The 15,082-nt window shown below is 34.7% G+C and overlaps 1 protein-coding gene across 4 annotated transcripts in view; it reads right to left on the reverse strand.

The window, feature by feature from the left end:
• The window catches only part of VPS13B (vacuolar protein sorting 13 homolog B), a gene marked incomplete at both ends in the record, with an annotated part of 598,760 nt that overhangs the window by 538,655 nt on the left and 45,023 nt on the right, over window positions 1–15,082 (reverse strand). For all 4 annotated transcript variants that reach the window (XM_084230016.1, XM_084230015.1, XM_084230017.1 and 1 more), the window contains 3 exons: window positions 5,901–6,169; window positions 11,045–11,219; window positions 14,064–14,245. In XM_084230016.1, the coding sequence (XP_084086142.1) occupies window positions 5,901–6,169; window positions 11,045–11,219; window positions 14,064–14,245 (626 nt within the window). The remainder of the gene's footprint in view (window positions 1–5,900; window positions 6,170–11,044; window positions 11,220–14,063; window positions 14,246–15,082) is intronic.

Below are 15,082 nucleotides of genomic sequence, written 5' to 3' on the forward strand. Positions count from 1 at the left end.
ATGTAACAGTAATGCACCAATGTTGGCTCTCTAGTTCTGACAACTCCTTTATAGTGAGAATTAATGAATTATTCTTTTTTATAAGTTTTACATATAAGCCCTTATTTTATTAATGCTTCCAAAAGCTGTATTTACAAAGTTACTGTTGTTTAAATACAATTCTAAGATCTAAAATGCTAAGATGAAATTCAATTTTTAAACTTGATCAACCTTCAGCTGTCTACAATTATTGTAAAGAAAAAGCAATTAATTGATTAAAAGAACTCAAACATTACTAGAACGATTTTCAACATTATTTTTTTAAAGGCTACACTTAATTTGGCATGATTTTTGTTGGATTGCTATCAACTGTTCAGTATGCTAATGTAGAAACATGACCTTATTTTCTGACCAAAATATGAACCACAAATTAATTCCATACATTCTTCAATTCAAACTAAACAATGAATTCTAATGTTTTCTTCCTAAATATTACCGTATTTCCCCTAAAGAAAGCTTTAGAGACATAAATGCTTAGAATTTTTTAAAAGATATATTAACTAATGACAAATAATGAAACCAAAAGTCTATGAAAATTTTGTATATAAAGGCCTATTCTGAGTTTAATATAACACTTATCAACAGAAATGTACCAGCATAATGTGAAACTTGAAAGTAAATAGGCAAAAATAACCAGAGAAGATGGTATTTACTACCCTTTACTATCATTTTACTTTCCTCACAAACTTAGATTAAAAATAACTTCTTTATTTGGATCATCTACAACTGGCACTATATCTAACAATAATTGGCAACAGCCTTTTATTATTTTTTTTATTTTATTACTTTGCCATGCTTAATTTTGCAGACTAACCCATTATTTCAAAATAATAATTCAGAATAAATAAGTTTTAAAATAGCATGTTATGTGTTTTTGTCATTTTTGCCCCAAAATTTTATTACCAGAGAATCTTTTAAACCAATCAAGCTATGACTAAACTTTTGTTGCAATTTACCTTTTGTATTTTTCAGCTTTCATCATATTAAAAAAATAAATGACTTAAATTTTAACCCTTTAAAGCTTACTTGAAAAATATTTTTGAAGATTTATTTATTTATGAATACAAGAACTAGCGTACAGGCCATAGGTGTGGGGATGAGAGGATTCACAGAGTATGGAACAGAACAGGCAGACTGACTGAAATACATTGCTGAGGGGAACAGTGGGCGAGTCAGGAGAGATCTGCTGCACCATGTGGGCAGCTCCCTGGCAGGGGATGAAACTCCTGCTGCAGTGGCTGCAGATAGCTTCATAGGATGCGTTTTAACCCCTTGAGCACCAGGGTGGCCCCCTTGAAAATATTTTTAACCTACCATCTACTGTAGTTACAAATTGTACAGCTTTACTACTTGTTAAGAAAAGTTTATTTCAAGTAGTTAACAAATAATCCAAGCTAAATTAAAACACCATGGTAGCAGAAACTTGTTTGTTTTTTTTCACTGCTAACAAGTTTCCCAGAATATACCTGCTATACTACTTCACAGGTTTGACATATGAGTCTATTTCCTTCAGAAAAATGTCTCCATGAAAGAATAAGCCCACAAAAAAAAAAAAAAAAAAAAAAATGGAGAAGAAAAAAACCTCTAAAAGAAGATTTCAAATTTTTGGATCACAGAAAGCAGATAAGGAGACAGGTAAATGGATAAATGGATGTATTTATTAAACAAATACATATTTATTGAACACGTTCCAGGCAATTTCCAAGAGCTGGAGATACAACTAATCATCTTAAAAATTACCAATTATTGAGTTTAGTGTACTATCAAAAGAATACTCACAGTTTTCTGAAAAGGTAGTTTACATATTCCTTCATCCACTAATGGATATTTGGGTTTTTTCAACTTTTGGTCATTATAAATACAGCTTTTATAAATTTTCAAGGACATCTATTTAGGTATAGTTTTTAACCCTTGACTAAACACTTAGGAGTGGTTATTATATAATTCCATGTTTACATTTTTTTAAAGATTTATTTATTTATGCAAATAAGAGCTGGGTTATAGGCCAGAGGTGTGAGGGGTGAGAGGATTCACCAGAGAAAGAGTGGGGAACAGAACATGCGGATGGACTGAAATACATGCTGAGGGGAGGTGCAGGCGGGTCAGAAGAGGTCAGCTGGGCCATGTGGGTTGCTCCCTGGCAGGTCCAGGATTGAACTTGTGCTGCAGAGACTGCAGACAGCTTCACAGGATGTGTCTTAATTCCTTGCGCCACCAGGGAGGCCCATGTTTACATTTTTAAGGAACTGTCAAACTGCTTTTCAAAGCAACTGCATCACTATTTTACATTTCCACCAGTCTCCCCATTTGTTTCTAACCAACTCCAAGATTTCACTGGTATCATATCACTGCTGTCAAGATCAACCATTTCAACACTGCCTATTCCAATGATCACACAAGTTACTCTCACCACTTTAAAATATGTCATGTATCTTCCCATGACATGACCCTCAAAGACATCGTTACAGACACATCACCCAAAGCAGTGATAGTGAAGGCAAAGATAAACAGCTGGGACTACATCAAATTAAAGAGCTTCTGCACAGCAAAAGAAACAATAACAAAAACAAAGAGAAACCCCACCAATTGGGAGAACATTTTTGCACACAACACTAATGATAAAGGACTGATCACAAAAATCTACAAAGAGTTGATGAGACTCAATAAAAACAAAGAAAATAATCCAGTCAAAAAATGGGCAGAATGGGCCTCCCCGGTGGCGCAGCAGTTGAGCGCTGGGTTGCGAAGCTACCCGCAGTCTCTGCAGCGCCAGTTCCATCCCTGGCTGCTCCCCGGCCACTGGAGGAGAGTCCCGCATGGCGCGCAGACCTTTCCTGCCGCCCGCTGCTCCCCTCAGCAGTGTACTTCTGTCCTTCTGCCTGCTCTGCTCCCCGCTCTGGCTCTGGTGAATTCTCTCACCCTCCCGCGCTTCTGACTGTGCCCAGTGCTTGTATAAATAAATAAACAAATCTTTAAAAAAAAAAAATGGGCAGAAGAGCTAAAAAGAAACTTCTCCAAAGAGGAAATGCAAATGGCCAACAGGCATATGAAAAAATGTTTAACATCACTTGTAATCAGGGAAATGCAAATCAAAACTACCATGAGATACCACCTTACACCAGTGAAAATAGCACATATTAAAAAAACTAGCAACAACAAATGTTGGCGAGGGTGTGGAGAAAAAGGAACTCTCCTGCACTGCTGGTGGGAATGCAAACTGGTCCAACCACTATGGAGAGCTGTGTGGAGATTTCTGGACCTACTAAACATAGAGCTTCCATATGATCCAGCAATTCCACTCCTAGGTATTTACCCAAAGGACACAGAAACATCAATTCCAAAGAGCACCTGCACCCCTATGTTTATAGCAGCGCTATTTACAATAGCTAAGCTTTGGAAACAACCCAAATGCCCCAAAACAGATGACTGGATCAAGAAGATGTGGTACATATACACAATGGAATATTACTCAGCAATCAAGAAAGATAAACTCATGCAATTTGCAACAACATGGATGGAGCTAAAAGGAATCATGCTCAGCGAAATAAGCCAGAAAGAAAAAGAAAAATACGGATGGTCTCACTCATAGCAGGAATCTAGAAAACCTAAATAAGGGACCAGGAAAAAGACTAAGTATAATAAAGTAAAAATCAAAATCAACAAGCAACTATAAATCAGAGACACACTATGAAGGGGTGGGGAGGAAAGGAGGGATTGGGGTAAAAATAAGGGGGGTGTAATTGTATGGAGAATATAAAAAAAAAATCTTTAAAAAATAAATAAATAAAATATGTCATGTATCTTTCCAGCACTCTCTTGGTTTTCTATCTACATCACTAGTCACTTATTTTCAGTTTCCCTCAATGTTTCTTCCTCATCTTTCAAATATTTAACATCAGTGCCCCGACCCTAAAATTTCTACAGTTGATTCAAGTCTTAATGCAATCCTCTCAAATGTACACACCTAGTCCAAACGTCTCATCTCAGCTCCAGATTCATAAATCCAATAGGATAGATCTATGTGAATATACAGTAGCAACTTAAACTTTTTAACCAAATTCCTGATTATCTCAAACCCACTTCTTTCACTAACTTCCTCATCTCAAAAAAAATCAGTACTCAACCCTTCTATTTCTCAGAAGTCATCCCGAGATACTGTTTATGGCATTCATATCTCAGAATAAAGTCTATCGGGAAACAGACTGTCTTCTTGACCTTTAAATTCAACCAGAATCCAGTGCTTTCCACCACCTCAATTTGTTACATACTAGTCCAAGTCATTATCTTTTGCTTGAAAATTTTAATCTTCTCTGAGATCTCCATACTTCTGTTTTTGTCCCCCTATATGTATTCTCAACACAGCAACTAGAGTGAAGTATTTTAAAATATAATTCAGATACTCTTAACTACTGTGCCAAAAACTGTTCTAAAACTCACTCAGGATTAATGAAAAAAAATCCTTTTAGAATTTGTGGATCTCTCCTAATTCTTATCCTCTATGACACTATTTTGAACTACTTTCATATTAGCTCAATTTGATCTAGTCACACTGGCCTCCTATCATTCCTTAAACTTTTGGGGTCTTTACTACTTGCTATACCTGGGATGTTTATTTCCAAATAGCTAGTTTCCTTTTACATTTTTTTATTTAAATCATCCCTTCCCACTATGGTTTTTCCTGATCACCCTATTTTAAAGCATAATCTCCTCCTATTTAGTGGAACCACTCATTGTTCCTTTTCCCTCTTCACATTTTGTATCATCAATGGTCTATAATTAATGGGCATGCTTAATATGTACTTGTTAAATGAATTAGATAGTTTAGTAGGAGTATTAAGTATGTCGTAAACTTATAAAAAGTCAAGAGATAAATAACCCACAGTTAAGATTGGGTTATCTTTGAGGAGCGGAGAAGACAAAATATGATCAGAGAACAGATAAGATAGTGCCAAAGTACTAGTGATTTTTATTTCTTAAAATGAAAGGATATTCACTTTATTATTAAGTGAAATAAGCATTTTGCCATCTCTTTTGGATATATATTTTACATGCATTTGTTAATGAGCAAGAGGTCAAAGTATTTAACAGTGCTAAAAAATAGATGAAGACAGGTAATAAACTGGACAGTCTTAAAGAGTGAAAGAGGTGAGAAAAGATAGATATTATATGTAAACAACCCATAAAAAAATTGCAATGAAAGACAGGACAGAAATAATGGCTTGAAGGGTAAATTCAGGACTATTTTTCATGTGTATTTCATTTTTTTTTTAATAGAGGCATGTTTTATTTATTTATTTGTTTTATTTGTTTGTTTTGTTTATACATGCACTGGGTACAGTCAGAAGCGCAGGAGGGTGAGAGAATTCACCAGAGCCAGAGTGGGGAGCAGAGCAGGCAGAAGGACTGAAGTACACTGCTGAGGGGAGCAGCGGGCGGCAGGAGAGGTCTGCGCGCCATGTGGGACCCTCCTCTGGTGGCCGGGGAGCAGCCGGGGATCGAACCGGCGCCGCAGAGGCCGCGGGCAGCTTCGCAACCCAGCGCTCAACCGCTGCGCCACCGGGGAGGCCCTGTGTATTTCATTTTTAGTGAAAATATTAACCCATTATATATGCCAACTGAAAGACTGAGCAGGGAAAGAAAAACTTCCCATGAAGCTGATAAAAAAGGAAAGAGGATGCCTTAAGAAGAGATTAAAATTCAGAGATTTCAGATGAGGGGATATATAATTTTATGAAGCATTATTAAACACTCTCATCTACTGAGTATAAAACAAACCTTAAGGTCAATTCTTACTATAAATTAGAATTTAAGCATTAAAGATGAAAGAGAAAGAGATGAACAACAAAAAAAAGGAAACCTACTTTGAACGTCACAGTTGCTTTTGTACAGTAAAATCCTATAGAAACAATAGGATCCTTCACAGTCTGTGTTTTTTGCTGATGGATGGTTAATGTAGGATCATTCCCAAGGTAGTCTTCCTCACCATCATCGTAACTCACAATTGCAGGCACAAAGGACCAGGCCCAAGATACCCATCCCTGTGGCTGTTCATCCTCTTGATGTGAATACAACTCCTGGCCTTTGTACTGAGCAGGATATTGCATATCTATTCTTGTTTCATCTTCAGCACCTATCAATTAAAATAAAGTCACTTTAAATAAATCAAGAGGATTTTAACAAAGAGGAAATAAAGATTGTAAATTCTATGAAAACGTTTCTCCTACAACTTTCTTTCCACATATAAGTATGAACAAGTCATACATTGGTCATCCCCTTCCAGTTCCTATATACTAAGTCAATCAACTTTCATAGGCCACAATTAATGTTATTTGGGTACTAGTTTAGTGGAAAAACTTTAAAGTATACAATACAATAAATACAAAGAATGAATTCATTTTTCAATTTAATTTAAATAAAGAATATTCTTCATTTACTCCTTCAATTTAAGTAACAAATTCCTTCTTCAATTAAAAAAAAAAAAACCTACCTCCCAAAAATAAAGCTAACATTCTCAAAAACAGTTTTCTTAAAAACACATCATTAAAACTTTATAAGAAAATTTATTTCCTGATGAACACAATGGGGAGAGAATATCAAATGTGTCAAGGCAAAAAGTACACTTCCAGTGAAAGAAATAGCCCCAAAGATGAAAGTTATTGCTACTGTAAAATTACTTTTATAGTAGGTAAGAAAATGTATACTCTCCTGCACTGCTGGTGGGAGTGCAAACTGGTCCAACCACTATGGAAAGCTGTGTGGAGATTCCTCAACCTACTAAAGATAGAGCTTCTATATGATCCAGCAATTCCACTCCTAGGTATTTAACCAAATGACACAGAAACATAAATTCCAAAGGGCACCTGCACCCCTATGTTTAAAGCAGCACTATTTACAATAGCTAAGCTTTGGAAACAACCCAAATGCCCCAAAACAGATGACTGGATCAAGAAGATGTGGTACATATACACGATGGAATATTACTCAGAAATCAAGAAAGATAAACTCATGCAATTTGCAGTAACATGGATGGAGCTGGAAAGGATCATACTCAGCGAAATAAGCCAGAAAGAAAAAGAAAAATATCGGCTGGTCTCCCTCATAGTAGGAATCTAGGAAACCTAAATAAGGGACGAGGAAAAAGACTAAGTATAAGAAAGAAAAAATCAAAATCAACAAACAACTATGAACCAGATACACACTATTTGGGGGGGGGGCGGGAAAGGAGGAATAGGAGTTAAGATAAGGGGGGTGCAACTGTATGGGGAATATAAAAATAAAGAAAAATAAAATTAAAAAAGATGAGAGATTTAAAGGAAATCACAAATAAACAAGCTTAAAAAGAAAATGAACAGTGTCAGTGACTCTTTCTAGTGGGTAACATAAATTAGTAAAAGTTTTATTTGGTTATATGAATTGGCAGACTAAGGATTTAAATTCCAATCATCTAAACTTATTCCACCTTTAAGGATAAACTACATCAGAAAGCTTAACAGTATTCTAACACAAACAAAAGGGATATATCAAGAAATATAGGGAAATGTTGCTTTTTTAAAAATAAATGATATAGGGAATCTCCAATAGATACATACAAATCTACTCCTCAATGGTAAGTCTATAAATACACATAATCCTTTAAATATCATGCTCACTTATATTCACTTCTAAGACTTCTGAGTAGAGAAAAATCAGAACATTTTTGATCCATATGACAGGAAGCTCTTGGAACACTCTATACACATGGTCATTTACCTCCTTTCATTTTGGAAGTAAAAGACTTGACAAGTAAGAGTACCTGAAATACAGTACCAAAAGGCCTTAGCCATCTTATTTCAAAATAAACTATAAAAGTTACAACTCCAGGGGCCTCCCTGGTGGCGCAGCGGTTGAGCGCTGGGTTGCGAAACTGCCCGCAGCCTCTGAGGTGCCGGTTCGATCCCCGGCTGCTCCCCGGCCACCGGATGAGGGTCCCACATGGTGCGCAGACCTCTCCTGCCGCCCGCTGCTCCCCTCAGCAGTGTACTTTGGTCCTTCTACCTGCTCTGCTCCCCGCTCTGGCTCTGGTGAATTCTCTCACCCTCCTGCACTTCTGACTGTACCCAGTGCATGTATAAACAAACAAACGAATAAATAAATAATAAAAAAAAACACATGCCTCTTTAAAAAAAAAAAATAATAAAAATAAAAGTTACAACTCCAGAATAATCTTGCATAATTTGAAAGCATTTAGCAAATCTTTATTTTTTTTTGAAAAGGACCAAATAGTAAATTTTTTTTACTTTAACATTTATCATTTTTTTACATTTTTTAGACAATATTTGCTTTCCCCCCCCCCAGATTGAGTCCCCATAGAATTTCCTTCCCCAAGGCACCCATGTACCATCACCACAAGGCACCCATGTACCATCACCACAGTCCCCCGTGCTCCTCCCTCCCTCCCTCTCACTTCTCTCCCTCCTCTTCCCCTGCAGTATGTCTCTGGTTTATAATTGTCTGTTTTTCCTTTGTTGTGTTTTGTACTGTTATTTTTTTTTACACTAATGTCTTATTTTGTTCCCCTATATTCCTGTTATAAGTGAAACCATCCAATATTTTTCTTTTTCCTTCTGGCTTATTTCACTGAGCATAATTCCTTCTAGCTCCATCCATGTTGCTACGAATGGCATGAGTTTATCTTTTTTGATTGCTGAATAATATTTCATTGTGTATATATACCACATCTTATAGATCTAGTCATCTATTTTTGGGCATTTGTGTTGTTTCCAGGTTTTACCTATTGTAAATAGTGCTGCAATAAACATAGGTGTACAGGTGCTCTTTTGAATCACTGTTTTTGTGTCCTTTGGGTAGATCCCTAGGAGTGGAATTGCTGGGTCATATGGTATCTCCATTTTTAGTAAACTTGGGAACCTCCAGACTGCTTCCCACAGTGGCTGGGCCAGTCAGCACTCCCACCAGCAATGTAGGAGAGTTCAGTAAAGTAGCAGGATACAAAATCAGTATCCTTTTAACTAGAGCACACAAAAATTAGTAGCCTTCCTATACACAATCAATCGGAAGAAGAAATCAAGAAAACCATCCCTTTTATAATTGAAACCAAAAAAATAAAATAGTTGGGAGTAAACCTAACAAAAGAGGTGAAAGACCTATACAAAGAAAATTATAAAATACTGTAAAAAGAAACTGAAGAAGACACAAAGAAATGGAAAGACATCCCCTGCTCATGGACTGGAAGAATCAACATTATTAAAATGGCCATCCTCCCAAAAGCAATATACAGATTCAATGCTATTCCAATAAAAATCCCAATGACATTCTTCAAAGAAATAGAACAAATATTGATGAAATTTATATGGAACCACAAAAAACCCACAACTAGCAAATCTTTATAACTTAGTGTTCAAATGCAAGCATTATGTAAGTTTCGGGTGGGGAATAAAGTCTGTTATTAAATGTCCCTTGCAAAATCGCAAATTGGACATCATCATTGACCATCATCTTGTTTATAAAAAAAGAAATCAATCACAAAAACCCAAGAAGCAGTGACCAGGTAGGTTCCACTGTGCTGGATTCTGTACCTCTCTCACGTAACCCATTAAAATAAAGGGGGATCTGCTGCATGATTTATTTTAAATGAAAGGAAAAAAGTCCTTAAGAGGTCTAGCAAACCAGTTACTATAATTCACAGTTAATATGAGTAAAAAAATAAGAGGGATTTTGACAAAAGATGCTTTTTAAGTTTCAAACCTTTGCTCACTGCCTTGTAAAAAGAATGAATTAGGGACTAGGTGGCAGGGGTGAATCATTTCTTTGATCTCTGGTCAGAGTTCCCTAAACACACTTGCCCTTTAGAATAGAACATCTTAATCTGAGACCTTCTCATAGAATTCAGGAACTTCATTAATTTCAATGGGAAAACATATATGTTTATATATATATAAACACACACAATATGTTTATATATATATAAACACACACACACAAACACACACTGAATAAGTGATTTAATTTGGTATCCCTCAACTTCTTTCATTAATGCTCTAGTTAAAATATCTTTAAATGAAGCACTCAGATAATAATTGTAATTGTCCATTATAAATAATTACACCTAAAATTAAATACTAATTAGTAACTCAGTTCAATAGTTATAACTCTTGACAAGTTTATTTTTATTTGTTTTTGCATAGAAGAACTGGGATGTAAGTCAGAGGTATGGGGGGTGAAAGGATTCACCAGAGACAGAGTGGGGAGCAGAACAGGCAGTTCTACTGAAACACGCTGGTGAGGGGAGCAGTGGGCAAAACAGGAGAGATCTGTTGCACCAGTGAGCTCCCTGGCTGGGGATAGAACTCAGGCCTTAGAGGTGATAGCACTGAGACTTAACCCCTAGGTCACCAGGTAGTCCCTCTGACATGTCTTTATATAAAAATTACCCATATTGGGGCCTCCCTGGTGGTGCAAGGGTTTGTTAAGACACAGCACTATGAAGCTATCTGCAGCCACTGCAGCACAATCCCAAGCCAGGGAGGTTACCTACATGGCGCAGCAGACCTCTCCTACTCTCCCACTGCTCCCCTCAGCAGTGTATTTCAGTCAATTCACCATTCTGCACCTCATTCTACCTCTGGTGAATCCTCTCATCCCCCAAACCTCTGGCCTGCACCCCAGTTCTTATAAGCATAAATGAATCTTTAAAAAAAAAATAAAAATAAAAATTACCAATACTATAATTTTACTGGAAGAAATGAAGTTACACTACCTTAACTTGTATATAATGTACACTCTGAACACCTATACCTATTACAAATATTAAAGTTATTTTAACACACAAGATGAAGATGAAAATAATATCCAACGTCTAGAAAGAAAAAAAAATCAAAGTTGTGTCAAATTATCAAAATGAAACAATCATCACAATAGAACACTGCAAAACTCTAACATTTTTTAAGTTTCACAATGGAGAAATTTAATAAGAACAATTTTGAAATAAAGTTTTTGTTATATTTACCTATAATGTTTCCCAACATATCTTTATTGTGACTGCTAGGATCTTCTGTTTCTCCATCCTTAAAATTGCCTATTTCTCCATAGTAAAGTGCAATCCCAAGTTGCATTATACGGATAAACATTGGTAATTGTTGATCTGTGATTGAAAGTTTCAAACTCTCCACTAAGGTATGAATCTACATTTTGAAAAAACAAAGACATCAACAAAATCATGCTCAAAGAGAGTACCTTTTAACATAGGTAGAGAAATGTTAAAAGTCAAATGAAACACAATAAGAAAAACACCACTGTCCTAAATATTTCTAAAATAAAGTCAAAAAAGTTTGCTCTAAAATCTTAGGAATTAAAACAATACTAATATTATAACTATGGAAGTATAAATACAATAAAACATTTACTGTCAAATATGGAAAGCTGGGTGAAATAAATTTTCAAGAAAGCTTTTCAAACACATTCTAAATTTAGCCATGACATAAGTAATAAGAACCAATTATAAGAAAGAAATAAGATTAATGACTATCCTAAAAGATATCTAGCAATCGAAGTTTCTTCTTAACAAAAGAGACATCAATGAAATAAAAACACCTCATCATAATGGTTCCCTGCTGCTATATAAACATGGACTAAAACCATAAGCCATAAAATCAAGTATCTTGGAAGGATTATTTTGATTAACTGGTATTTGAATATGAAACATGAAAAAGAAGAAATGGCAATCCTATTTTTAGAGCTGAAAGCACGAAAAAATTGTATTTGATGAAGAAAGCTTCACTGGGAGGATGTAAAATACATTCAAATATGAATACATGTTTCTTAAAACTGAGCTAGAAAGCATACACTCAGTAATAGGAATAATATTCATGGAGCATTTACTTAGCAGAGGTAACAACATATGAAAATAATGGGGAAGAAGGACAGGATGGAAGTACAGTGCAGGTCTGGCAATTGCTTCTAAATTTGAGATTTCTCTGCCATATCCTTTCAAATACTGTGTGACACCAACAGCACCAGTGATCAACAGTCATAGAAAAATGATCAAACACCTGCATTAGTGGTTAAACCCAGTGTATACACTGGTTAAACTTTTCCAGAAACAAGTGTGCAATACAGTTCACAGGACAAAAAAATTACACCCATTAATAAGATATGTACAATTATAGAAATCTTTCCTAATGAATTAAATCAGAGATGTTGTCAAAGGTTTATGTACACCTTTCATCTGAAAAACTAAGACTTCAAAATCAGGGGTAATGTTAAATTATGTAACTATACAATCTATATCTCATATATGACAGTCTCTAAGACTTTAATTAATTTAATTAATTTCCCATAAAAGATAATTATAAAAAGTTATTGAAAGATAGAAAATTATAAAAAGTATATCCAAATAAATAAAAGCAAAATCACTTAAACTTATATCAGATTTAAAAAAATAATTAGGGTACTGAAACATTTTGGGAATCTTGTTTTTGAAGTTATCAGTGAGGTAAATAAACCATGTCCATTTAATATTCAGTTACTAGAAGTTGTAAGAATGATGCATTTAAATCAAAATGGCAAATCTTGTATCACTACTGTATTAATTAAAAATCTCAAAATCTGATTGCAGTTAAGCATAATGGCTTTTCGTATTTGGTAATCACCAGAGTCAAAAACCATCATGTCAACAGTTTATCTATATTACAGTACTTTTACAATGAAATGTCAGAGCAAATCAATTTTGAAAACCCAAACATAAATGACAAAACTAAGTTTTCCACAAATTCATTTATTTTCATTTTTCTCTAATTGAGCCACATCCTAGAATGTTAAGATGTATATTTCTACTACTGTATGAGAAGATTTTATATAGTAAGGCTTTCATTTAGCCCGTTTACAGTAAAGCTTCATATAGCCATTATTTGCTTTCAAAATAAATCTTGAATATAACCTTAATGCTGCTCACTTTACTAGCAAATTCAAGGCTAAAAAAGGAAAGCAATCCTATCATCCTGAAACACACGCACCAATACCAATGAATTAAAACCTAACCACACCAGGTTTTATCTTCTCCAAAGAAATTAATTGAAAAACAAAAGGGAAAGTAACAAAATTTAAACAATCCAATGTGCACTGTACACAGTGAGGAATAAAGTAAAACACTAGTATCTCAGCAGTAACAAAGAAAAACAGGTGACTAGTTGTAATTTACATAAACCCAATAGGTACAGTGGTCATTATCAGTGTTCTCCATTATAAAACATTAGTATCCAGAGGCATGTAATTAAACAATAAAAATTCATCTCACATTAAAACTGAATTAACAGTAACAGAAGTCACTGAATTCTTTTTCAAAGACAGACACAGAGGTTTAGAAAATCATTATATAATAAAAACAATCGACATTTAGAAACTAACTGCATATAAAAATATATACTGAAAACTTGAATTACAATTAAATTTTCACATGTATCAATGGATATTACTTGAAAAATACCCACTCAAACATTTTAATTATATTTTGAAACCACAGATCAAAAGCTAAAGTTTTATGAACCAATAAACTAAGATATTAAGTTAGCATTTTAAGCTAAGAAGGAAAAAGGAACATAACTATTGTTATCAGATCTAAGAAGGAAAAAGGAACATAACTATTATTATCAGATCCTACCAAACAAACTGAAAGCACTGAAATATAAATTGATTTTCATTCAACTGTGGATACAAATGTACTTTTTTATATGATGTTCGCTAACTATTTAAAGAGAAAAACACTAATAAACAGCTGGGCAAATTAAAAAGGAAACTATTGTCATAGAAAAAAAAAGTGGTTCTCAAAATCTCTCTCCTAGACCACATAATGCAAATAATTTTAAATGTAATATATAATATAAAACATATAAACATAAACATTTTTACAAAAAATGAACATTGCATATATAATTATGAGGTCAAATTCTTCATCTTATAATTAGCATGCACAAGAGTCAACAAATAAAATGGAGATATGCAAGTTAACTACTAGAAAAAGAAGTACCTACTTTAATAACAGATGGCATCTTGGAATTTAGGTTATCATATGTAAAATGCAGACGAGTTCTGAAGGAACACTTGTACAATAAAGGATCCTGGTAAAATTCTATTTTACCACTAGCATTTCGTTTATCAAGACATACTGTACAGTCAGAAAAATTGATAACCTTTCTCAACACCAGATCAGTTGCTAAAAATAAAAGAAAAACATTTAAAGTGAAAACTGAAATTAGAGAAAAAAAGGCAACTATCACTTATTAGTACAAACAGTAATAAAAATAATAGTACTAATGACTTCCATAGAACATTTAATACCAGAACCTATGCTAAGAACTTATCATTATTTTTTTTTTAGATTTATTTATTTATTTATTTATACAAGCACTGTGTACAGTCAGAAGCGCAGGAGGGTGAGAGAATTCACCAGAGCCAGAGCAGGGAATTCACCAGAGCAGGCAGAAGGACCGAAGTACACTGCCCAGGGGAGCAGCGGGAGGCAGGAGAGCTCTGCGAGCCCTGTGGGACCCTCCTCCAGTGGCTGGGGAGCAGCCGGGGATCGAACCGGTGCTGCAGAGGCTGCGGGCAGCTTCACAACCCAGCGCTCAACCGCTGCGCCACCAGGGAGGCCCAGAACTTATCATTATTAATATCTCACTTAAATCTTCCAATAACCTTATGAAATAGGCATAATAACCCTCAATATATGTATGAAAAATCAAATTGAAGACAAAGAAATGACATAGTTTGCCTTCAACATGCCATGATATCTAATAACAAATTAAAAACAAAAAGTATTAAAATTTTTCTGACAGTTCTTCAGTGAGATATTAACAATGATAAAATTCTTGAGAATTCATATGAAAAATAACATTTCAGGCAATAGTCAAAGTTTACATCAAAAAACCTAACTTCTCTCTAAACCTGTACTGTTCAGCATGGTAGCCACCAGCAATATGTGGCTATTTAAATTTTTATGTGAATTCATTAAAATTATTCAAAAATTTAATTTCAGATCCATGGTTGCAAA

This window comes from Talpa europaea (assembly GCF_964194135.1).
Source record: "Talpa europaea genome assembly, chromosome: 3".
Taxonomy (NCBI): Eukaryota; Metazoa; Chordata; class Mammalia; order Eulipotyphla; family Talpidae; genus Talpa; species Talpa europaea.